The 24,092-nt window shown below is 40.2% G+C and overlaps 1 protein-coding gene across 1 annotated transcript in view; it reads left to right on the forward strand.

Moving 5' to 3' along the window:
• LOC138652191 (mucin-2-like) overlaps positions 1-24,092 on the forward strand; it is a 209,517-nt gene that overhangs the window by 108,053 nt on the left and 77,372 nt on the right. Inside the window, exons 94-120 of the mRNA XM_069742959.1 lie at positions 4,063-4,094; positions 6,264-6,363; positions 7,008-7,024; positions 8,107-8,124; positions 9,055-9,160; positions 9,547-9,587; positions 9,682-9,784; positions 10,415-10,504; positions 11,180-11,199; positions 11,637-11,660; positions 12,184-12,289; positions 12,786-12,887; positions 13,050-13,087; positions 13,345-13,441; positions 13,778-13,794; positions 14,652-14,669; positions 18,674-18,779; positions 19,195-19,232; positions 19,327-19,438; positions 19,993-20,082; positions 20,649-20,674; positions 21,203-21,311; positions 21,825-21,926; positions 22,089-22,126; positions 22,373-22,469; positions 22,913-22,929; positions 23,786-23,803. Of these exons, the coding sequence (XP_069599060.1) occupies positions 4,063-4,094; positions 6,264-6,363; positions 7,008-7,024; positions 8,107-8,124; positions 9,055-9,160; positions 9,547-9,587; positions 9,682-9,784; positions 10,415-10,504; positions 11,180-11,199; positions 11,637-11,660; positions 12,184-12,289; positions 12,786-12,887; positions 13,050-13,087; positions 13,345-13,441; positions 13,778-13,794; positions 14,652-14,669; positions 18,674-18,779; positions 19,195-19,232; positions 19,327-19,438; positions 19,993-20,082; positions 20,649-20,674; positions 21,203-21,311; positions 21,825-21,926; positions 22,089-22,126; positions 22,373-22,469; positions 22,913-22,929; positions 23,786-23,803 (1,682 nt within the window). The remainder of the gene's footprint in view (positions 1-4,062; positions 4,095-6,263; positions 6,364-7,007; positions 7,025-8,106; positions 8,125-9,054; positions 9,161-9,546; positions 9,588-9,681; positions 9,785-10,414; positions 10,505-11,179; positions 11,200-11,636; positions 11,661-12,183; positions 12,290-12,785; positions 12,888-13,049; positions 13,088-13,344; positions 13,442-13,777; positions 13,795-14,651; positions 14,670-18,673; positions 18,780-19,194; positions 19,233-19,326; positions 19,439-19,992; positions 20,083-20,648; positions 20,675-21,202; positions 21,312-21,824; positions 21,927-22,088; positions 22,127-22,372; positions 22,470-22,912; positions 22,930-23,785; positions 23,804-24,092) is intronic.

A 24,092-nucleotide genomic window follows, 5' to 3' on the forward strand; every position in this document is an offset into this window, starting at 1 on the left:
GTTCTTATCCACAATTCAGGACAATTACCTCTCTCAGCTGGTAGATGAACTGACCAGGGGAGGTAATCTGCTGGATCTGGTTCTGTCAAACAGACCGGATACAATTTCAGTTCTAAGCATTTAAGAAGCAGTGACGATAATATGGTAAAGGCCCCTTCACATTAAGTGACGCTGCAGCGATACCGACAACGATCCGGATCGCTGCAGCGTCGCTGTTTGGTCGCTGGAGAGCTGTCACACAGACAGCTCTCCAGCGACCAACGATGCCGGTAACCAGGGTAAACATCGGGTAACTTAGCGCAGGGCCGCGCTTAGTAACCCGATGTTTACCCTGGATACCATGCTAAAAGTTAAAAAAAACAAACACTAGATACTTACCTACCGCTGTCTGTCCTCCAGCGCTGCGCTCTGCTTCTCTGCTCTCCTCCTGTACTGTCTGTGAGCCGGAAAGCAGAGCGGTGACGTCACCGCTCTGCTTTCCGGCTCACAGACAGTACAGGAGGAGTGCAGAGCACAGCGCTGGAGGACAGACAGCGTTAGGTAAGTATGTAGTGTTTGTTTTTTTTTAACTTTTAGCATGGTATCCAGGGTAAACATCGGGTTACTAAGCGCGGCCCTGCGCTTAGTTACCCGATGTTTACCCTGGTTACCAGTGAAGACATCGCTGGATCGGTGTCACACACGCCGATCCAGCGATGTCTCCAGGGAGTCCAGCGACGAAATAAAGTTCTGGACTTTATTCAGCGACCAACGATCTCCCAGCAGGGGCCTGATCGTTGGTCGCTGTCACACAGAACGATTTCATTAACGATATCGTTGCTACGTCACAAATAGCAACGATATCGTTAACAATATCGTTATGTGTGAAGGTACCTTAAGTTTCAAAGTAGTTGTCAATCAAACATTCAAAAGGAGAAATGCAAAAACCAGTAACTTTAGGAAAACTATTTTCAACAAATTAAGGGAAGAAATTAATCGAGTAGACTGGGAACATCTCATGGCAACTGGGGATATCGACCATAAATGGGGCATGTTTAAGGATACACTACTGGAATCCTGTAGAAAGCTTATACCCTCTGGTAATAAAATGTCCAGGAATAAAAAGAAGCCATTATGGATAAATAAGGCAGCACAGAGTATAATAAGACTAAAACAAAGAGCATTCAAAATGCTGAAGGTCGAGAATACAGAAATAGCATTTCAAGAGTATAAAGATCTAAACAAGAAATGTAAAAAAGAAATCAAGCTGCAAAGCGATCTACAGAGAAACAAATTGCCAGTGACATTGAAATAAATCCCCCAAAATTTTATAAATACATCAATGCCAAAAAAGAAACATAGATGGTATGGGCCCATGAAAAGATGATAATAACAAGATAATAGAGGACAAAGAAAAGGCTGAGATATTAAACAGGCACTTTTCATCCATGTTCACCAATCAACTAACTGTTCCAGGGATCATTCAACAAGGCAAAAATTAAAGTTCACCACCTGATATAACTAGTTTAACACAAAAAGAAGTACGCCTGCGTCTGGACAAATTACACTGACAAATCCCCCAGCCCAGATGGCATTCATTCACGGATACTGAGGGAATTGAGCTCAGTAATTGACAGCCCGCTGTGTTAGGACTGGCGGAACGCACCAAGTATAAGGTGAAATAATATTGGTGCGTTCGCAGTCCGGGGTCCCCCGTGCAGGTGAAAACCTGCTGCTAGTAAATGGCAGCGCTATATGGCGGTGGAAGCGAACCCTGTAAAGCCACAGGTCCGCAATACCGCACTAATGAGTGCAAGCAAGGAGTCAGCGAACTCAATCCCAAGACTCAGAGTTGAAGTCCGTTCAGACTACTTGCGCACAACACCGCAACTGGGTGTGTTAGGTATAGTTAGAGCACCGAAGTGCGAACTGTGCCGTGCTGGCAGACACCACTAAGCACCCGGACGTGGGTTAGGAAGCGCACTACTGGCGCATGGCGCCGCACTGGCGGTCACAGCAATAGATGCTGATTCATGTGTAACACGTTGAGAGGTTAGTCTGGCGCTAGATAGCAGCCATACACCTCATGCGAACAGTCATACAATAGGGTAGGGTTATTTAATGAACGGCAATTGTACAATTGTACACTAGCGCATGGCCGTGTGGTCATGCAAAGCTTATATAGCTGCAGCACGTTCAGGACCTTCCAATAAAGGACCAATGGGAAGCTGCCACAGAAGTTAGCACCAACAGGACCTTCCAGGAGGACCAATGGGAACCGCTGCAGTATCTGAGCATGTGACCCTCGATCTCCAACGGGAGATCTCACCCTGGGCATGCTCAGAAGGGAAAAAGCAGGACTTAGTCCCAAAAGCGTCTGCTCGCTGCTGCCCAGCACTGGCTTTAATGGCAAAAGCTGGAAAAGCAACAGCAAGCCTAAGCACAGAGTGAGACTGAGCCAGACGCAAGGACCGACGTCTCCGCTGAGCAGGTTCCACTGCGGCAGGAGAAGAATGGGAGACCGCAGCAGAAACGGCCCGAGATTCCCCCTGTGCAGAAGCGGGAACTCGACCCCTAACACTCTGTATCTCATATTCTTAGACTCTCCTGTAACAGGGGTGGTGCCACACGATTGGAGGATGGATGATGTGGCACAGATAATTACGAAAGGTAAGAAGGTGGATCCGGGCAACTACTGTACGCTAAGCCTGATATCAGTAGTGTGCAAAATTTTTGAGGGCATTATAAGAGATGACCTGCAGAAATATATTGTGGATAATAATATAAAACTGACAACCAGCATGGATTCTCGAAAGATAGGTTGTGTCTAACTAACATTTGGAGTTTCTCTGAGAATGTAAGTGCAAATCTGGATGTAGGTAATGGGGTTGATGTGATTTATCTGGACTTTGCAAAGGCATTTGATACTGTACCACATAACAGCCTTATACTGAAGTTTCGGAAGTGAGGACTGGGGGAAACTATATGCAAATGGGTAGGAAATTGGATAAATGACCGGAAATAAAGAGTCATCGTAAATGATACATTCTCTAAATGGGATTTAGTCAGCAGTGGGGAGTGGAGACCGCAAGGATCTGTGCTAGGACCAATTCTTTTTAACCTGTTTATTAATGACCTTGTGGATGGGATTAAGATTAAAGTGTCAGTCTTTGCTGACGACACTAAATAAATGTAGAGTAATGCACCTGGACGTAGTAATCCTATAGCTGCATATACATCAAATGGGAGTATACTCGGGACTACAGAACAGGAGAAGGACTTGGGTTTTCTGGTTACAAGTAAGCTGAGCAGCAGCACTCAATGTCAAGCAGCAGCCACAAAAGCAAACAAGATTTTAGGGTGTATAAAGAGATAAAATCCCGCGATCCCAATGTTTTGTTACCCATTTATAAATCGCTTGTGAGGCCGTTTCTAGAATATGGGATTCAGGATTGGGCTCCATATTTAAAAAAAGGATATTCAGAAATTAGAGTCAATTCAAAAGCGGCAACTAGATTATTACATGGGATGGAGGCCTCTCGTACGATCAGAGATTGAAAAAGTTGGACTTGTTTAGCTTAGAAAAAAAGAAGCCTCAGAAGGGATCTCATTTACATGTAAAAATATATCTGTGGTCAGTACAAAGGACGGCCCATTACTTAATCATTCCAAGGACCATACTATGGACCAGGGGGCACTCATTACAGGTGGAAGAAAGGCGATTCTGACAGCTAAATAGGAAAGGGTTCTTTACAGTTAGAGCAGTCAGACTGTGGAATGCTGACCACAAGAGGTGGTAATGGCCGACACTATGACAGCTTTTATACAAGTGCTGGTCGAATTCCTCAATACACATAACATTGCGGGTTATAGTTAATTTAAAGTTAAAATTGGTGGAACTTGATGGACCGAGGTCTTTTTTCAACCTAAGTAACTAAGTATACAGTGAAACATTCATGGTATATTTCTCATAATATTTTTATGAGAAGACCACCCTCATAAAGGACCATTGTACAAAGCAATTTTCAGCAGTTAAGAAAATTCAGTTCTATAATAATTAATATAAACAATCTTCTGTTACAGAGACCCCAACTCAAGCGCCCACAACTCCAGAGGTAAGACTTCCCACCATCAGTAATATCTGATCCAGTACCATGTCCTTTTCCAAAACTGTGTAGGATCATTTTACATGTTCCATTAGTAGCAGCCAGTGGTGTAACTAGAATCCAATGGGCCCCTGTGCATAAATTGGACCAGGGCCCCCTCGCATGTTGGTCATATATATGGGCCCTTATAGAGTTCTAAATCCTATAAGGACACATAAGGTGCCTCCCTCATTATGTAGTAATGTCCCCCCATCCTGGGCTCCTTCCTGGTATATATATATACCTCATCATGGGCCCATCCTGGAGTATATGTCAGTCATTCTGGCCCCATCCTGGTATATATGTCCCTCATCATGGGCCTATCCTTGTACATATGTCCACCCATCCTGGTATATATGTCCCTCATCATGGGCCCATCCTGGTTTATATATCCCTCATCATGGGCCCTTCCTTGTACATATGTCCACCCATCCTGGTATATATGTCCCTCATTCTGGCTCCATCCTGGTTTATATGTCCCTCATCATGGGCCCATCCTTGTACATATGTCCACCCATCCTGGTATATATGTCCCTCATCATGGGCCCATCCTTGCATATATGTCCACCCATCCTGGTATATATGTCCCTCATCATGGGCCCATCCTTGTACATATGTCCACCCATCCTGGTATATATGTCCCTCATCATGGGCCCATCCTTGCATATATGTCCACCCATCCTGGTATATATGTCCCTCATCATGGGCCCATCCTTGTACATATGTCCACCCATCCTGGTATATATGTTCCTCATTCTGGCCCCATCCTGGTTTATATGTCCCACATCATGGGCCAATCCTTGTACATATGTCCACCCATCCTGGTATATATGTCCCTCATCATGGGCCCATCCTTGTACATATGTCCACCCATCCTGGTATATATGTCCCTCATCATGGACCCATCCTGGTATATATGTCCCTCATCATGGGCCCATCCTGGTTTATATGTCCCTCATCATGGGCCCATCCTGGAGTATATGTCAGTCATTCTGGCCCAATCCTGGTATATATGTCCCTCATCATGGGCCTATCCTTGTACATATGTCCACCCATCCTGGTATATATGTCCCTCATCATGGGCCCATCCTGGTTTATATATCCCTCATCATGGGCCCTTCCTTGTACATATGTCCACCCATCCTGGTATATATGTCCCTCATTCTGGCTCCATCCTGGTTTATATGTCCCTCATCATGGGCCCATCCTGGTTTATATGTCCCTCATCATGGGCCCATCCTTGTACATATGTCCACCCATCCTGGTATATATGTCCCTCATCATGGGCCTATCCTTGTACATATGTCCACCCATCCTGGTATACATGTCCCTCATCATGGGCCCATCCTGGTTTATATGTCCCTCATCATGGGCCCATCCTTGTACATATGTCCACCCATCCTGGTATATATGTCCCTCATCATGGGCCCATCCTTGCATATATGTCCACCCATCCTGGTATATATGTCCCTCATCATGGGCCCATCCTTGTACATATGTCCACCCATCCTGGTATATATGTTCCTCATTCTGGCCCCATCCTGGTTTATATGTCCCACATCATGGGTCAATCCTTGTACATATGTCCACCCATCCTGGTATATATGCCCCTCATCATGGGCCCATCCTTGTACATATGTCCACCCATCCTGGTATATATGTCCCTCATCATGGACCCATCCTGGTATATATGTCCCTCATCATGGGCCCATCCTGGTTTATATGTCCCTCATCATGGGCCCATCCTTGTACATATGTCCACCCATCCTGGTATATATGTCCCTCATTGTGGCCGGCAGCGTGTATTGCAGTGCACGGACCCAGAGGGTCTCTTCACCTCAATACACATCAGCTGAATGTGTGTCCGAAGACGCACATCCCCTTGAAGATTGTGTTGGCATAGGCAGGCCCATCACCCACATGGGCCCAGTCGCGACCTCTGTGACCGCGATCATTAGGCTCCTGGTAGAGGCTTATATTCTGTAAATGAGACCTAGACCTAAACCCATTCCGGTTGTGTCTACTTTAAAAAAAAATTATAAAACAGCCATCAATAGATTCAAAGTTCCCCAAGGTCACCCTTCTTTATTATTAGAATAGACCAAACCGATATACTTAATATGTCTGTCTCTGTTACAGCTATGTACCGGTGTTAACTGCTTTGTCCCACCTTGTGATATACCGGCTGTTCTAGTGGAAGTTCCTGGAGATGACCATTGCTGCAAGAGCTATGAGTGCAGTAAGTCAACAGCCCATCTTTTCTCCATGTGAATAGTGGATAGAATCCATTTTGAGGTGGGGAGGGGGGGTATAAAGCGTAATTTCAATGTCAGTGCAATTATAAGTGAACTTTTACCGTCAGTAGGATTAATCATCCTAAGCCGTCTATATGGGCATGTAGGTCATAGTAATAAAATGATATCTGCAATCTGATGTCTTATTCCCATGGAGCAGGCTGTCAGTCATTACATGTCTCACACTCGTAATGCCACCTTCCATGTTAAATAAGCTCTGGAGGCAGAGTATCCTGGAGATCTATGTCCCGCCCATAGATCAGCTCTGGAGGCAGAGTGTCCTGGAGATCTATGTCCCGCCCATAGATCAGCTCTGGAGGCAGAGTCTCCAAGAGATCTATGTCCCGCCCATAGATCTTAACAGCTCATTTAAATATGATGAAAAATGTGGATTTATTTTCAATAAGGCATCGAATTGCAGATAGAGTAGATCCTACTGACAGATTCCTTTTAAGGAGAACCTTTCTGATGTTTAGTTTGCCTCCATACCACCCCCTCACTATAATAGAGTGCTGTTCCATTAAATTGTACAATAAATTAATAGAAATGATCATGAACTAATGTAACTTTCCTTTGTATCATTTCGCAGTACCTCCAGCGACTGCGGTAAGTACCCAAAATGTACTTTTTATATACGCCTTTTATATTGTATTATTCATTCAAATTGTTATTTTTCTTCCCCATTACATGTTTTATTTTTCACAATTTACTTTTACGGAGCTACTTAATTTTTTTTCAACCATTTAAAATAAGTATAATGTTTGCGTTTTATCATCTACAGTTTCTAGAGTTGGTTTTAGTATTTGCATGTATTTATTATAATTTAAGTTTTCTTTAAGTTTTCTTTTTCTGGTCTTTTCTATTTATTGCACTTTATTTATAAATTCTAGTAGATAAAAAAAAGTGTATATTTTTAATATATATTATAAGATGTGTATGCATGTGTATATATATATATATATATATATATATATATGTCATTCAGAAATCTTATAATATATATAGATAGATAATTTATCTCTACATATATATATATATTTTTTTCACAGTGTATATACATAAATATACTATCTGTATATATTTTTTTACATTTCTTTAAATGTATTTATTTATTTTTTAAATATATACTTATGCCTTTTTAAAGAATTTTGAGTAATGCTCTCTAAATAAAAGCTAAAATAAATTACTGAATGAGAAAGCATGCATGCAAAGAAGTTTCCAGTAAGGTTAGGGTCACACAACCGTTTTCTCCACATCTGTGACAAACTATCTGATTGATCAGTGTTTGACCAGATTGACATAAATTTTTCTCAGATGTGGAGAGAAAAAAAAAAGTTTCTTTACCTTCTCCATTTTGCCACTCTGTGAAAATCAGACTGCACTCAGATGTCATTTGAATGCAGTTCTAATGTTTTCACGTACCCATAGATTTACATTGCTGATTTTGATCCGACACTCGGATCAAATTCGAACATGATTTTTTTTCCATGGACCACTGGGTGCGAATAAAAAATCAGACATGTGCAAAACCCCCAAAAATATGATAGGTACGAGTGCTGTCCATAAAAACCACAGATAACACTCATATGACAAAATCGAGCTCTAACAGTACCACTGCTAGACTTAGCAATAAGACATATGTTTCCAGAACTTGTTTTAATGGTGAAAATTTGTCATTTATTTTTCAGCCTCCACAAACAACAGAGGTAAGTTCCCATCAATTATAATTAGTCAGTGACTCGTTCATTCTTCATTGCAATATTTTGAGATTTCAGTAAAAGCGAGCGTTAGCGCACATCTCGTTTTTTCTTGTCACGCCGTTAACGGCGATAAAGGGGCGGGACCGCATACTGGGACCCACACCTATCCCTGCCACTATAATTTGGCCCTGGCTTTCCCTTATCTCGGGGGTACCTATGATGGTTAGGAGGCCTGAGCCACCAGAATATCCCGGTCTCCTGTGCAGGCCCTATTACTGGCCCCCTCTCCCCGCAAGGGAGGTGGAATGCACCAGTTTATAAATACGACAATTAAACAGGGTATACAGACAAGGTAACTAAAAGACTCAAACTCACCAAATGCTCACACAACCACAGAGGAACACAGAGAAGGGAAGAGAAGGAATAATCAAGGAAGGAAAACAGATTTAACATACAACCAAAACTGCAGACACCAATCTCTGTAAATAAACCTCCAAGCTCCTAATACCACGCTCCTTCAACCTCCAAGCCAGGCAGCAGAACTGATCACCGACATTAGCTGTAGTCAAGGCTGGGTCTATATAGAGGAGGAGATTACAAAATCCACTTCAGCTGAGAGACCCAGCTCACAGCAACTTAGCAACAAGGTTAACTCCTGCACTGCTGGCACAAAGCAGCCAGGTCAGAATACAGGAGAAGAGCTTCTGTTCACTGTGTGTGAACAAGAACCCAGAGCGCTGCGGTTCTCTGGAACCTCTCTGTCGCGGTAGCTCCGCAACATTTCTATTTAAATTAAATTAAAATCTATTAAATTTCTGTTTAAAAATATAAAGCAAGAGGCAGCACTCCAAAAAAAAAAGTGAACGTAAAAAGTGTGGGCCTTTATTTATTATTATAAAGGTTTTTCTTACGAATATTTGTTATTTCTTTACCTAGAAAATTTGCGATGTGTCCTTATGTGAACCCAACAATTGTGATGTACGTGATACAGTGTTGGTGAAAGTTGACCCAGTTGATGGCTGCTGTCCCGTCTATCAGTGCAGTGAGTATTTGTCATGTGTACATCAGAATGTGAAACCTGTTTGGTTCTACTTACAAATATTTGAAAATAACGGAATCCTTTAAATGGACGCAACTTACTCCATGACGTTCTACTTTTCTATACTCTTCTGATACTTTCTGCTATGTGTTGTCGTATGGTGTTTTGCATCACTTTGGGTTGGTCTAAAATTATATTATACAATTTAGGTAAAACATTTTTTTAATTTATCAGAATTTCAAGATACTTTTCTCTCTTCGCTGATCTTCTCTGTTCAGAGTAGGATTTTGCAGACATCTTATTTTATTTTGTAATGCATGATCGATTTCGACTAAACGATTTTGAAGTTTTTGAAAACATTTTGAAATTTTTTTTCTTACATTTTTCAGTCCCACCAACGACGACACCTCCTGAAACCACCCCAACTTCTGTAAGTATAATCCGCGTCAACCCTCTGATTGATTTCTCGTACATAAAAGCTTTTCTTGATGATAGTCAATGGCTACAATCATGCTACTTTACAGGAGGAGTGTGAAGGCGTTGTGTGTCAAGTGGAAGAATGCACCAAGGAAGGGTCTTATGCTGTGTCTGTTGGCAGGGACGAATGCTGCGAAACCTATGCATGCGGTAAGCTATGGTATTACAAGTCATATTCAGGATATTTGACTATTTGAGGTACCCTTGCCCATGATGTCCAATCCCTAGGATCTGAGTTTGGGGATGTTCAGGAAAAAATCATGTAAGTGGTGTATCAGAGAACATCTACTTTCCGAGTGGGTGAGAGAGTGCCACATGGACTGTAAAAGTAATCCATAACACCCCATCACTAAAGAGTGTTGGTGGCTGTCCACCGGCAGCCTGGAAAATCTTCTAATTTACCCTATATCCAATGGATGTCGCTGGCGAAAGTTTCCCCTTTAGCCACATGGTTATATTTCTAATTACTGTACATTTTGGCTAATTATATGAGCTAGGATCCTAAAGCATAAAATTAAAAATTGTTTATGGGATAGGTTCCTAAAGCATAAAATTAAAAATTGTTTATGGGATAGGTTCCTAAACCATAAAATTAAAAATTGTTTATGAGATGGGTTCCTAAACCATAAAATTAAAAATTGTTTATGGGATAGGTTCCTAAACCTTAAAATTAAAAATTGTTTATGAGATAGGTTCCTAAAAGATAAACTTAAATATTATTTAAGAGATGGGCTCCTGATCCATAAAATTTAAAATTGTTCAACCTGTTGATTTTTACAGTGTGTCAACCGTGCAGTCCATCTCCTATTTGTGAAAACCTATCTGTGACTGTCAATGTAGAGACCCACTGTTGCCCAATCTATGAATGCCGTAAGTACTTACCGTTTCATTAAAGGTGTTGTCTATCTTTGGAGATGATTTTTTTTCTATGCACTTGTGGCTAATAATAAATTTTCCATTTTTTCCATTTATGAATTGGATATTTGCCACTGTAGGACCTTCCTTCCTTCTTCTGCTAATAATAAATTTTGCCTTTGGGTTTTACCTTCCATAGACTCTTTGATGCATTATCTATGGCTGGATGTAGAATGACTGACAATCCGTCAGTCAGCCCACTATATTTCAATTTGTCTTTTTCTGATCTCCTTTCAGTTGATTTATGACCACAGACCACATCAAAGATAAATGTGCCAGGGAACAAAAAGAACCTGTAAAACCCAAATGATGCAAATTTTTTAAGGATGCCCAATTGCAAAAAATTTTTGTAGCCCCAAATACATACATTTAAGTAAAAAAATTGTGCCCAAAAATGGACAACGCCTTTAGTTCACTGCAATGCTACATTCGTAGAAGGCTTGGATGGATCTCTGGTTAGATATATGCCTTAGGTGATGAGTAAAAGGTGTGAACAAGCTACTCTACTTTGATCAAAATTTTGGCATTTAAGGCTTCGGCATTGAACTGAATCTTCAAGTCACTTTGTTTCTTAAAATTGCATGAAAATTATTAATCCTATCATTTATGATAATTTCCTCTTATTTTCAGCCCCTCCTCCTCCAACACCGGTAAGTAAATCCTTAGTATCAAAAACACTGTTTCCAATTTTAATATGACTTTTTTTTTTAATATACTTGAAGATATTTGTAGGAATTTTTATTTAGATTTTTTTTTTCATCTCTCACTTTACAATTTTAATGCCGAATTTCCAAAAATGGTAAATCTCAGCCTCGAAAACATAAAACTTGAAAGAATTGCTCGGAACATTTCTTTTTGGAACTAAATATTTCAGTACAGAATGCAAAAAATGTAGCCACGTAGATCACGACTTCATCTAAGTATTGCAACTGTGGGTCATGGACCACCCACAGTGAAGCCTCGAGGTCCACTAGAGCTAGTAGTCACTGTGGTCAATGGATGATAAGTGACTTGCGGGAATTTACTAAGGGGGTCCGATGGGGGCATGTAATGGAATTGCTAACATTTTTATTGCATTTTTTTACAGACTATTCCCAGCACAACCCTTCCGGTAAGTTCTAGCTAGATAATAAAATGTAAAAATCTATATAGCATCAAGAAAGCTAGGGTTGATACCAGGCACTTTTGGTTTTAGGAAGCCCATCAAGAAAGCTAGGGTTGATACCAAGCACTTTTGGTTTTAGGGAGCCCATCAAGAAAGCTAGGGTTGATACCAAGCACTTTTGGTTTTAGGGAGCCCATCAAGAAAGCTAGGGATGATACCAAGCACTTTTGGTTTTAGGGAGCCCATCAAGAAAGCTAGGGTTGATACCAAGCACTTTTGGTTTTAGGGAGCCCATTAGAATCTAAGAACGTACTTGACCAGACTATGATGGGATAATCAGTTGGCTGACTCTACTTAATTGCATTCACAAACATACTATATATCTATGCGAACCTTCGCAAGGTTTAGGAGTCCACACATGTTGGACAAATGGCCGACCTGTATTCTTCCATCTGATATTTCATTGTGTATATACCATATATTAAATTGATGATTGTAACCTGGTCTCCACCTGGCTGGTGTATTACAGAACCCATGTGAGAATAGGGTTTGTGAGCCTATCACCTGTACCAAGCAAGGTGCCACTGCCGAACGCAGAGAATGGGCCGATCCATGCTGTCCACTCTTCGTCTGTGGTAAGCATTGCCAACATTTTCCTTATTATAATAGCTCCAAAATGACGTTTTATTAAAACTGTTTTGTATACAGAGCTGGATTATGGGGAGGTTACACTTGTCAACAGTCCTCCACCCATCTTATTTGTTTATTTATTTAGAAGTCACCTCTTGGACACCTCATTTTCTAAAAAAAAGTCTTGGGTGTTTGGTCCTTTCTAAAGAGGTAATTTTGCAAGCATGTGTCTCCCGGATAGGTTTCTAGTCTTCCCTTAGACTTGACTGGAGAAGACCATTCAATGCCCATGTGCTGCCCCTTTCGAAAAATGTACGATAATAGGTCAGGTGGTGTTCAGGTGCTAAAGGCGAGTGAGATGTTGGTCTCCACCAACCTAGATCTTGTTCTGCATGGACTTCATCGGTCCTTCTTTTACCTTTTAGTTTGGTGCTGAGAGAAGTTCACTCTCGTTACTTTACAGTCTTTATAAAGAAAACTTTACACGGTCTTCCATTACAGAATGCACAGAACAATGCAGTCCTCCTCCTGAATGTCAAGATGGCAGACCACCATTCAGAATTCAAGACCCCGAACTTTACTGCTGCCCAGAATATGAATGCCGTAAGTGAGACAACTAATCCTCAAGATGGTTGACCGACCCTTTCTATATTATTGAGTCGTGTATAATTATTGCCAATCTCTAAAAGATCCAAGAACTAATCTAAGAATTGTGTAATCATTATCTATTAATTAACGTAAACCTGTCTTGTGTTTTGTTGTCAGTGCCCCCCACCTTGGTGCCTCCTGTAACCCCTGAAGAGGTATGACCGCCCTCCAATATGAGTAACAGGGCAATTCTCATCACAACTAGTTCTCGTAATGTCACATATAGTCTCCATATATAAATAATTCTAAGCCATAAAGTTGTTTTGTGAGTCTTGTGGTTTTTCTGTAGGGAGCGCCATCCTTCTTGGCGCTATGTAATAAACACAGCTCCTTATATAGCAGCTTCATTTACACCTCAAGGGTTTGGATACAGATTGATAAGACTCACTACTGACCTGTCCGTCCATTACAGTGCCAAGACGTTACCTGTGTTATTCCAACATGTCGCCAAGATTATTCCCTCATTGAAGTCTCCTCCAACGACCCATGCTGCAAGAGCTACGAGTGCAGTAAGTCAATGTCCGGTCTTTTTGGTAGGACCTAGTAAAGCTAGAAAAAAATTTTTTTTTTCTTCTATATTTTATTATCCCCCCAATAGATTCCTATTATACTATATTATGGCTGTAATAATCTACATATTCTACGTATTATAAAAATAATTCATTCCATAAATTGTAATATATTTGTATAAGAGTTTCTATAAATTAGAATATTGCTATTGTTTATTACATTTGTGTCACCGGATATTTCGTCCTCATATTATACTATTTCCCTTGGCTTATTCTGTTGTTATCTCATAGATTTCTTTATGAACTAATTCCTTTTTTATTTCTATTATTTCACAGACCCCCCTCCAACAGTTGTAAGTTCCCAAAAGTTTATTTATTTTAATTAATGAATTAATAATAGAATAAATAAATAATTTATTTATTTGTATTATTTTATTTATTAATGAATGAATGAATTTATTTATTTATTAAGGGGGGGTTAAAGTTTGGGTTTAGTGATTTCCGCTGGGCCGACACTTAGAACCTCGGGTGACCGTCTCACGGGTGAAGGTCGGGCTGGTGATACACATTCCTATACAGTCGGAATATAGTATATAATCCAAGCCTATCAAATTCTTCATTTCCTACTCCAGAAATGTTACTCCAGTCACTGACTGGAGTAATATATCTGGCAAGGCTCACGGAGGCACACTCCATTGATAAGACGGGCCAAGTTAATTACGTGACATGTGTTTCTTAATGAACGCATTTTAGGCTAGGGTCACACGACCTTATTCTATGCTATTCAAACTAATTATGCTAATCAGACTCTGATCAGAGTCTAATCATAGTGTAATCCAATTTTCTCGCATGAGGAGAAGATGGAATAAAAAAGGTAAAAAAAATTCTCCATTTTCTCCATTAACAGACCAAGAAAATCGGACTGCACTCAAATGTCATCCGAGTGCAGTCTGGTGCTTTCCACTGAATCATTGAGTGCAATCCTTGGACTGACTTGATCCAAATAAAAAGCCAGACATGTGCACAGCCCCATTGAATAACATTGGTCCGATTCGATGTTTTGTCGGATCACGCTCAGACCGAAAATACTGTCTTCCGCACCTGCCCTTATCCATATGGCTTTTTCGGCGAGGAACATCTAGTCTACTATCTATTGAGTGAAATGTTATTTATTGTCTTCATCAAATATTTTTCTTTTTTTTTTTTACAGCCTCCAACGACAGAAGTGGTAAGTTCCCATCACTGTATCATTAATCTCTGAGACCTGATAAAACTTATAGATTTATTCTGAAATTCCAGAATGCCTAATTAAGCTTGATATTGGGATGAACCTGGATTTAGAAATGTAAAAAAATAAATTAAAAATGATTATACAGCCATTGTGACATGTACAGTTAGGGCCAGAAATATTTGGACAGTGACACAAGTTTTGTTATTTTCGCTGTTTACAAAAACATGTTCAGAAATACAATTATATACAGTGGGGCAAAAAAGTATTTAGTCAGTCAGCAATAGTGCAAGTTCCACCACTTAAAAAGATGAGAGGCGTCTGTAATTTACATCGTAGGTAGACCTCAACTATGGGAGACAAACTGAGAAAAAAAAATCCAGAAAATCACATTGTCTGTTTTTTTATCATTTTATTTGCATATTATGGTGGAAAATAAGTATTTGGTCAGAAACAAACAATCAAGATTTCTGGCTCTCACAGACCTGTAACTTCTTCTTTAAGAGTCTCCTCTTTCCTCCACTCATTACCTGTAGTAATGGCACCTGTTTAAACTTGTTATCAGTATAAAAAGACACCTGTGCACACCCTCAAACAGTCTGACTCCAAACTCCACTATGGTGAAGACCAAAGAGCTGTCAAAGGACACCAGAAACAAAATTGTAGCCCTGCACCAGGCTGGGAAGACTGAATCTGCAATAGCCAACCAGCTTGGAGTGAAGAAATCAACAGTGGGAGCAATAATTAGAAAATGGAAGACATACAAGACCACTGATAATCTCCTTCGATCTGGGGCTCCACGCAAAATCCCACCCCGTGGGGTCAGAATGATCACAAGAACGGTGAGCAAAAATCCCAGATCCACGCGGGGGACCTAGTGAATGAACTGCAGAGAGCTGAGACCAATGTAACAAGGCCTACCATAAGTAACACACTACGCCACCATGGACTCAGATCCTGCAGTGCCAGACGTGTCCCACTGCTTAAGCCAGTACATGTCCGGGCCCGTCTGAAGTTTGCTAGAGAGCATTTGGATGATCCAGAGGAGTTTTGGGAGAATGTCCTATGGTCTGATGAAACCAAACTGGAACTGTTTGGTAGAAACACAACTTGTCGTGTTTGGAGGAAAAAGAATACTGAGTTGCATCCATCAAACACCATACCTACTGTAAAGCATGGTGGTGGAAACATCATGCTTTGGGGCTGTTTCTCTGCAAAGGGGCCAGGACGACTGATCTGGGTACATGAAAGAATGAATGGGGCCATGTATCGTGAGATTTTGAGTGCAAACCTCCTTCCATCAGCAAGGGCATTGAAGATGAAACGTGGCTGGGTCTTTCAACATGACAATGATCCAAAGCACACCGCCAGGGCAACGAAGGAGTGGCTTCGTAAGAAGCATTTCAAGGTCCTGGAGTGGCCTAGCCAGTCTCCAGATCTCAACCCTATAGAAAACCTTTGGAGGGAGTTGAAAGTCCGTGTTGCCAAGTGAAAAGCCAAAAACATCACTGCTCTAGAGGAGATCTGCACGGAGGAATGGGCCAACATACCAACAACAGTGTGTGGCAACCTTGTGAAGACTTACAGAAAACGTTTGACCTCTGTCATTGCCAACAAAGGATATATTACAAAGTATTGAGATGAAATTTTGTTTCTGACCAAATACTTATTTTCCACCATAATATGCAAATAAAATGTTAAAAAAACAGACAATGTGATTTTCTGGATTTTTTTTTTCTCAGTTTGTCTCCCATAGTTGAGGTCTACCTGTGATGTAAATTACAGACGCCTCTCATCTTTTTAAGTGGTGGAACTTGCACTATTGCTGACTGACTAAATACTTTTTTGCCCCACTGTATATAATATGGGCTGAAAGTGCACACTCCCAGCTGCAATATGATAGTTTCCACATCCAAATCGGAGAAAGGGTTTAGGAATCATAGCTCTGTAATGCATAGCGTCCTCTTTTTCATGGGACCAAAAGTAATTGGACAATGGACTCTAAGGGCTGCAATTAACTCTGAAGGCGTCTCCCTCGTTAACCTGTAATCAATGAAGTAGTTAAAAGGTCAGGGGTGGATTCCAGGTGTGTGGTTTTGCATTTGGAAGCTGTTGCTGTGAGCAGACAACATGCGGTCAAAGGAACTCTCAATTGAGGTGAAGCAGAACATCCTGAGGCTGAAAAAAAAGAAAAAATCCATCAGAGAGATAGCAGACATGCTTGGAGTAGCAAAATCAACAGTTGGGTACATTCTGAGAAAAAAGGAATTGACTGGTGAGCTTGGGAACTCAAAAAGGCCTGGGCGTCCACGGATGACAACAGTGGTGGATGATCGCCGCATACTTAATTTGGTGAAGAAGAACCCGTTCACAACATCAACTGAAGTCCAGAACACTCTCAGTGAAGTAGGTGTATCTGTCTCTAAGTCAACAGTAAAGAGAAGACTCCATGACAGTAAATACAAAGGGTTCACATCTAGATGCAAACCATTCATCAATACCAAAAATAGACAGGCCAGAGTTAAATTTGCAGAAAAACACCTCAAGAAGCCAGCTCAGTTCTGGAAAAGTATTCTATGGACAGATGAGACAAAGATCAACCTGTACCAGAATGATGGGAAGAAAAAAGTTTGGAGAAGAAAGGGAACGGCACATGATCCAAGGCACACCACATCCTCTGTAAAACATGGTGGAGGCAACGTGATGGCATGGGCATGCATGGCTTTCAATGGCACTGGGTCACTTGTGTTTATTGATGACATAAGAGCAGACAAGAGTAGCCGGATGAATTCTGAAGTGTACCGGGATATACTTTCAGCCCAGATTCAGCCAAATGCTGCAAAGTTGATTGGACGGCGCTTCATAGTACAGATGGACAATGACCCCAAGCATACAGCCAAAGCTACCCAGAAGTTCATGAGTGCCAAAAAGTGGAACATTCTGCAATGGCCAAGTCAATCTCCAGATCTAAACCCAATTGAGCATGCATTTCACTTGCTCAAATCCAGACTTAAGATGGAAAGACCCACAAACAAGCAAGACCTGAAGGCTGCGGCTGTAAAGGCCTGGCAAAGCATTAAGAAGGAGGAAACCCAGCGTTTGGTGATGTCCATGGGTTCCAGACTTAAGGCAGTGATTGCCTCCAAAGGATTTGCAACAAAATATTGAAAATAAAAATATTTTGTTTGGGTTATGTTTATTTGTCCAATTACTTTTGACCTCCTAAAATGTGGAGTGTTTGTAAAGAAATGTGTACAATTCCTAGATTTTCTATCAGATATTTTTGTTCAACCCTTCAAATTAAACGTTACAATCTGCACTTGAATTCTGTTGTAGAGGTTTCATTTCAAATCCAATGTGGTGGCATGCAGAGCCCAACTCGCGAAAATTGTGTCACTGTCCAAATATTTCTGGCCCTAACTGAACCTTCCAAGTAAGTACACTAGGCTCATCAGGTCTACGAGATCTATTCAATACTGCATGCTCTTTGTATTGTGAAATCTGATGACAGATCCTTTTAAAAGTAATCTGTCAGCAGATGTTTGCTATGCAATCTGACAGCAGGATGATATAGAGACAGAGACCCAGATCCCAGCAATGTATCACTTAGCAGTTGTGATACAATCACGGTTTTCTCTGCTGCAGATCTAGTAGAGCTCGGAATACTGAGCTGTGTATAACCCCGCCCACTCCACTGATTGGCTGCTTTCTGTGTGCACTGTATATTGACAGAAAACTGCCAACCAGTGGTGGGGGTGTGGTTGGACTATGAGGTAAGAGACACCTAGTCCTGTAGTGATAATCTCCTGCTGATAAAACTCTGATTGTATTGAAACAGAAAAACACAGGCCAGTAAGTGACACATCGCTGGAATCAGAGTCTCAGCCACTACATCATGCTGACAGATAGCAAAAACCTGCTGACAGATTCCCTCTAAGTGACTATTTCAAAACTAACAGTTCTTCTCCAATTACTTACCTGACTATTTGGTTTTCGTTATTTAGCCACCTTGTGATTTCTCCGGATGCTCACCCACCGATTGTGATGACGGTTATACGTTGATGGTGAAACACAACCCAGAAGATGACTGCTGCCCCTCCTACGAATGCAGTGCGTTTACTACTCTCTTATTTATTAATCAATACTTGCATTATATTTTGGCCCAAAATATGAATTAAAAATTAATGGACTTTTAACAGAACCCACTTATTATATTATATTCCACTTTACTATGATTTACACTTTTCAATGCCCTACTCTTTTATTCTGTTGCGTGTTGTTGTGACCTGATATTGTAAGATACATTTTATATCTCTATATTAGCGACAAACTTATATGTATATTATTATCATTATTATTATTATTATTATACATCTTCTTGACTTCTGATTTCCTGCCACAATTAATGTATGCAACAACGTAATGAATGATTTTATCTTAAAGATATTACTTCTTTTTTACATGATCAATTAGATGGCTGTAACAAATTTTCTGAACTAAACAATTTTTATACAATATTTTACAGTCCCACCGCCAACGCCACCTCCTCCTCCCCCAACACCTGTAAGTATAGGCCGTGGCCACCTACAAAATTTTTTCTCATACCTAAAAGCTTTTTCTGCTGATAGTCGATGGCTATAATCATATTCTATTACAGCACGGGTGTGAAGAAGTTGTGTGCAGTAGTAGCGTGGAAGAGTGCACCAAGGCAGGAGCTGTCTCCGTTGTTGTTGGCTGGGAGAACAAATGCTGTCCTATCTATCAATGCCGTAAGATACATTATTACAAGTCATATTTAGCATATTTTACCTACTTTTTGTTCAGCTATTTGATACATTTTGGACCCTTACCCTTTAAAAAATGTATATGGTATGTCACTGCATTACTCTCTAATTCATATCTCATATCATCTGGCATGGTGGAGGCTCAATGTTGGGATCTTCGTGTTTCCACAGAATTCAATTGAGATGTACACCCTTCATTCTCAACATATGACTAAATAAGGCATTTATGGTGCTGTCCAACCCCAGAATCTGTGGTTTTATAGGAAAAGGCATATAAGTGGTGTATAGGGAGGTGATCCTCAGCGGTAAATCTCCCGGCTAATCAGGATTGATAAGAGAGAGGCAGATGGACTTTAGAGCATCACATGGCACCCGCTCACCCGCTTGATTTGGATTATGTCGGGCATTTAATAGATGTTCCTTGCTAATGTCTACTTTCTCGGCACACGGCTTCATTTCTAGCTAAAATACGTTTTTGCCTAATAAGAATGGGCAGGTTCACAAGCAATAAAATAAAAAATGTGTGTTGATTTTTACAGAGTGTCAACCATGCAGTCCAGCTCCCGCTTGCGAAAACGTGATTGTAATTTTTGATCCAAACACCCAGTGCTGTCCGTCCTTCGCCTGCCGTAAGTACTGCGACTGCTGTGTGATAGTCAAAAAGAGGAAAAAGTCAGATCATCTGAAAGAAAAAAAGGTCAATGTAGCATGGAAACCTGGTAGCACACCCAGTCCAATAGTGCAAAGAAAAGCAAAATCCACTAAAATGGATCCTTAAAAAAAACAACTTTTATCGAAAAGCCATAAATATCCGATACAACACCATGTAGAACTGCCGATGCGTTTCAGACAACGTATTGGAGTTTTATGGCTTTTCAATAAAAGATATTTTTTAAGGATCTATTTGGCTGGATTTCACTTTTCTTTGTCCTCCAACCACTGTTTCCTTAATTTTCCGCAATGTTATATTTCCGGGAGGCAAACGGCCGTCGGGGAGCATTGGTGGGAACATGTGCTCGGGAAAAGAGGTGCTACTCTTTGATGGTCAAGATGTTTGGTTTTGACGCTTCGGCAGTCAATTTATCTTTGCCATGTGTTAAACTATGTGGGTTATCACTTATTTCACTTATCATTGTGGAGAAAAAAATAATGCCTATATCACTGATGGTGATGACAATTTTCCATTTTTTTTCAGCCCCACCAACTCCTACTCCAACACCGGTAAGTTGATAAATATCAAGAAAAAACCCACGATGTTCTATTTAATATAAATACATTTTCAGAATATTTTGGAGGATATTTGTAGGAATTTTAATTTAGATTTTTTTTCCCCCTACCCCACATTCTTGCAATTTCAATTTCGAATTTATAAGATAGGATAAAACACAATGTCGAGACGTTCAAGGGATCTTCCGGAAAGGTTTTAGGAATTGTGCATAACTGTAGGTTTAGGAGTTCACATGTTTGCTACCCTACATTCTTACATATGACTTATCATATTGCCTATATACACTCCTTAGTCCATGGTCATAGAATCATGGATATCATGGGATAAATAGACACGTTAATGATATGTAGTTAATAGAAAAAATGGCAATAAAATATTAAAAACTTCTCGATTTTACTCGATTTTGACTATCAATGACTTTTTGCCTTGAAGTTGGAATTTCAATGTTGAGGAGCGTATTATGGGAATTGCAGCTATATTCCAACTTCTAACGTGATCCCGACTCTGCTGATGTATTACAGGTAGAGCCATGTAGTAATAGGGTTTGTGAGCCTATCACCTGTACCAAGCAAGGCGCCACTGCCGAACGCAGAGAATGGGCAGATCCATGTTGTCCGCTCTACGTCTGTGGTAAGTAATACCATCATTATCCTTTGGGGTGCGCAGAACAGGACTATAGAAAGGACACACTGGGCACCAACCCTGGGTCCTCCATTACTGATCATTGGCTTAGATCAGCTCCTTCACTCAGAATTTTCTAGTGACTCACTTGTCAGTCATTATTTATGAAGAATAGTATATAACCTGCTCACATCGGGGACTACAACTTTTTTACATTCCTGGAAGAGGGACCAAACATGAAGGTGGCTGTCTGAGCTCCATGGCTCTGCTATCTGAACTGTATCCATAGATTCACTAGAGAAGATCATGCCCCTTTCCTAAACAGTGAGATAAGAGGTCAGGTGGTATCAAGGTGCCAAAGGCAAGATGGTGGTCCCCACCAACCTTAATGTGGTCATGACTCCATGGACTCTTCATTCTTATTCCCTTTATCTTTTACATATTAGTTTGTTGTTGAGAGACGTTCACTCTCGTTACTTTACAGTCTTTATAGATAGAACTTTACACGGTCTTCCATTACAGAATGTACAGAACAATGCAGTCCTCCTCCTGAATGTCAAGATGGCAGACCACCATTCAGAACTCAAGACCCCGAACTTTACTGCTGCCCAGAATATGAATGCCGTAAGTGAGCCGACCAAACCTCAAGATGGTTGACCGACCATTTCTATAATATTGAGTCGTGTTTAATTATTGCCAATCTCAAAAAGATCCAAGAACTAATCTAAGAATTGTGTAATCATTATCTATTAATTAACGTAAACCTGTCTTGTGTTTTGTTGTCAGTGCCCCCCACCTTGGTGCCTCCTGTAACCCCTGAAGAGGTATGACCGCCCTCCAATATGAGTAACAGGGCAATTCTCATCACAACTAGTCACATATAGGCTCCATATATAAATAATTCTAAGCCATAAAGTTGTTTTGTGAGTCTTGGGGTTTTTCTGTAGGGAGCGCCATCCTTCTTAGCGCCATGTAATAAATACAGCTCCTTATATAGCAGCTTCATTTACACCTCAAGGGTTTGGATACAGATTGATAAGACTCACTACTGACCTGTCCGTCCATTACAGTGCCAAGACGTTACCTGTGTTATTCCAACATGTCGCCAAGATTATTCCCTCATTGAAGTCTCCTCCAACGACCCATGCTGCAAGAGCTACGAGTGCAGTAAGTCAATGTCCGGTCTTTTTGGTAGGACCTATTAAAGCTAAAAAATATATATATATATATATATATTTTCTATATTTTATTATCCCCCAATAGACTCCTATTATACTATATTATGGCTGTAATAATACGTTTAACAAGTGACAAGAAAGATTTAATATTTCCTTACATTGGGAGATCTTGGCACGATCCTCCCTCCCATCAGGACAATCATATACTTTATATGTCAAAATGTATTCTACATAATATAAAAATAATTCATTCCATAAATTGTAATATATTTATATAAGAGTTTCTATAAATTAGAATATTGCTATTGTTTATTACATTTGTGTCACCAGATATTTCGTCCTCATATTATACTATTTCCCTTGGCTTATTCTGTTGTTATCTCATAGATTTCTTTATGAACTAATTCCTTTTTTATTTCTATTATTTCACAGACCCCCCTCCAACAGCTGTAAGTTCCCAAAAGTTTATTTATTTTAATTAATGAATTAATAATAGAATAAATAAATAATTTATTTATTTGTATTATTTTATTTATTAATGAATTAATTAATTTATTTATTTATTAAGGGGGGGTTAAAGTTTGGGTTTAGTGATTTCCGCTGGGCCGACACTTAGAACCTCGGGTGACCGTCTCACGGGTGAAGGTCGGGCTGGTGATACACATTCCTATACAGTCGGAATATAGTATATAATCCAAGCCTATCAAATTCTTCATTTCCTACTCCAGAAATGTTACTCCAGTCACTGACTGGAGTAATATATCTGGCAAGGCTCACGGAGGCACACTCCATTGATAAGACGGGCCAAGTTAATTACGTGACATGTGTTTCTTAATGAACGCATTTTAGGCTAGGGTCACACGACCTTATTCTATGCTATTCAAACTAATTATGCTAATCAGACTCTGATCAGAGTCTAATCATAGTGTAATCCAATTTTCTCGCATGAGGAGAAGATGGAATAAAAAAGGTAAAAAAAATTCTCCATTTTCTCCATTAACAGACCAAGAAAATCGGACTGCACTCAAATGTCATCCGAGTGCAGTCTGGTGCTTTCCACTGAATCATTGAGTGCAATCCTTGGACTGACTTGATCCAAATAAAAAGCCAGACATGTGCACAGCCCCATTGAATAACATTGGTCCGATTCGATGTTTTGTCGGATCACGCTCAGACTGAAAATACTGTCTTCCGCACCTGCCCTTATCCATATGGCTTTGTCGGCGAGGAACATCTAGTCTACTATCTATTGAGTGAAATGTTATTTATTGTCTTCATCAAATATTTTTCTTTTTTTTTTTACAGCCTCCAACGACAGAAGTGGTAAGTTCCCATCACTGTATCATTAATCTCTGAGACCTGATAAAACTTATAGATTTATTCTGAAATTCCAGAATGCCTAATTAAGCTTGATATTGGGATGAACCTGGATTTAGAAATGTAAAAAATAAATTAAAAATGATTATACAGCCATTGTGACATGTACAGTTAGGGCCAGAAATATTTGGACAGTGACACAAGTTTTGTTATTTTAGCTGTTTACAAAAACATGTTCAGAAATACAATTATATATATAATATGGGCTGAAAGTGCACACTCCCAGCTGCAATAT

Source organism: Ranitomeya imitator, chromosome 10 (genome assembly GCF_032444005.1).
Source record: "Ranitomeya imitator isolate aRanImi1 chromosome 10, aRanImi1.pri, whole genome shotgun sequence".
Classification (NCBI taxonomy): domain Eukaryota; kingdom Metazoa; phylum Chordata; class Amphibia; order Anura; family Dendrobatidae; genus Ranitomeya; species Ranitomeya imitator.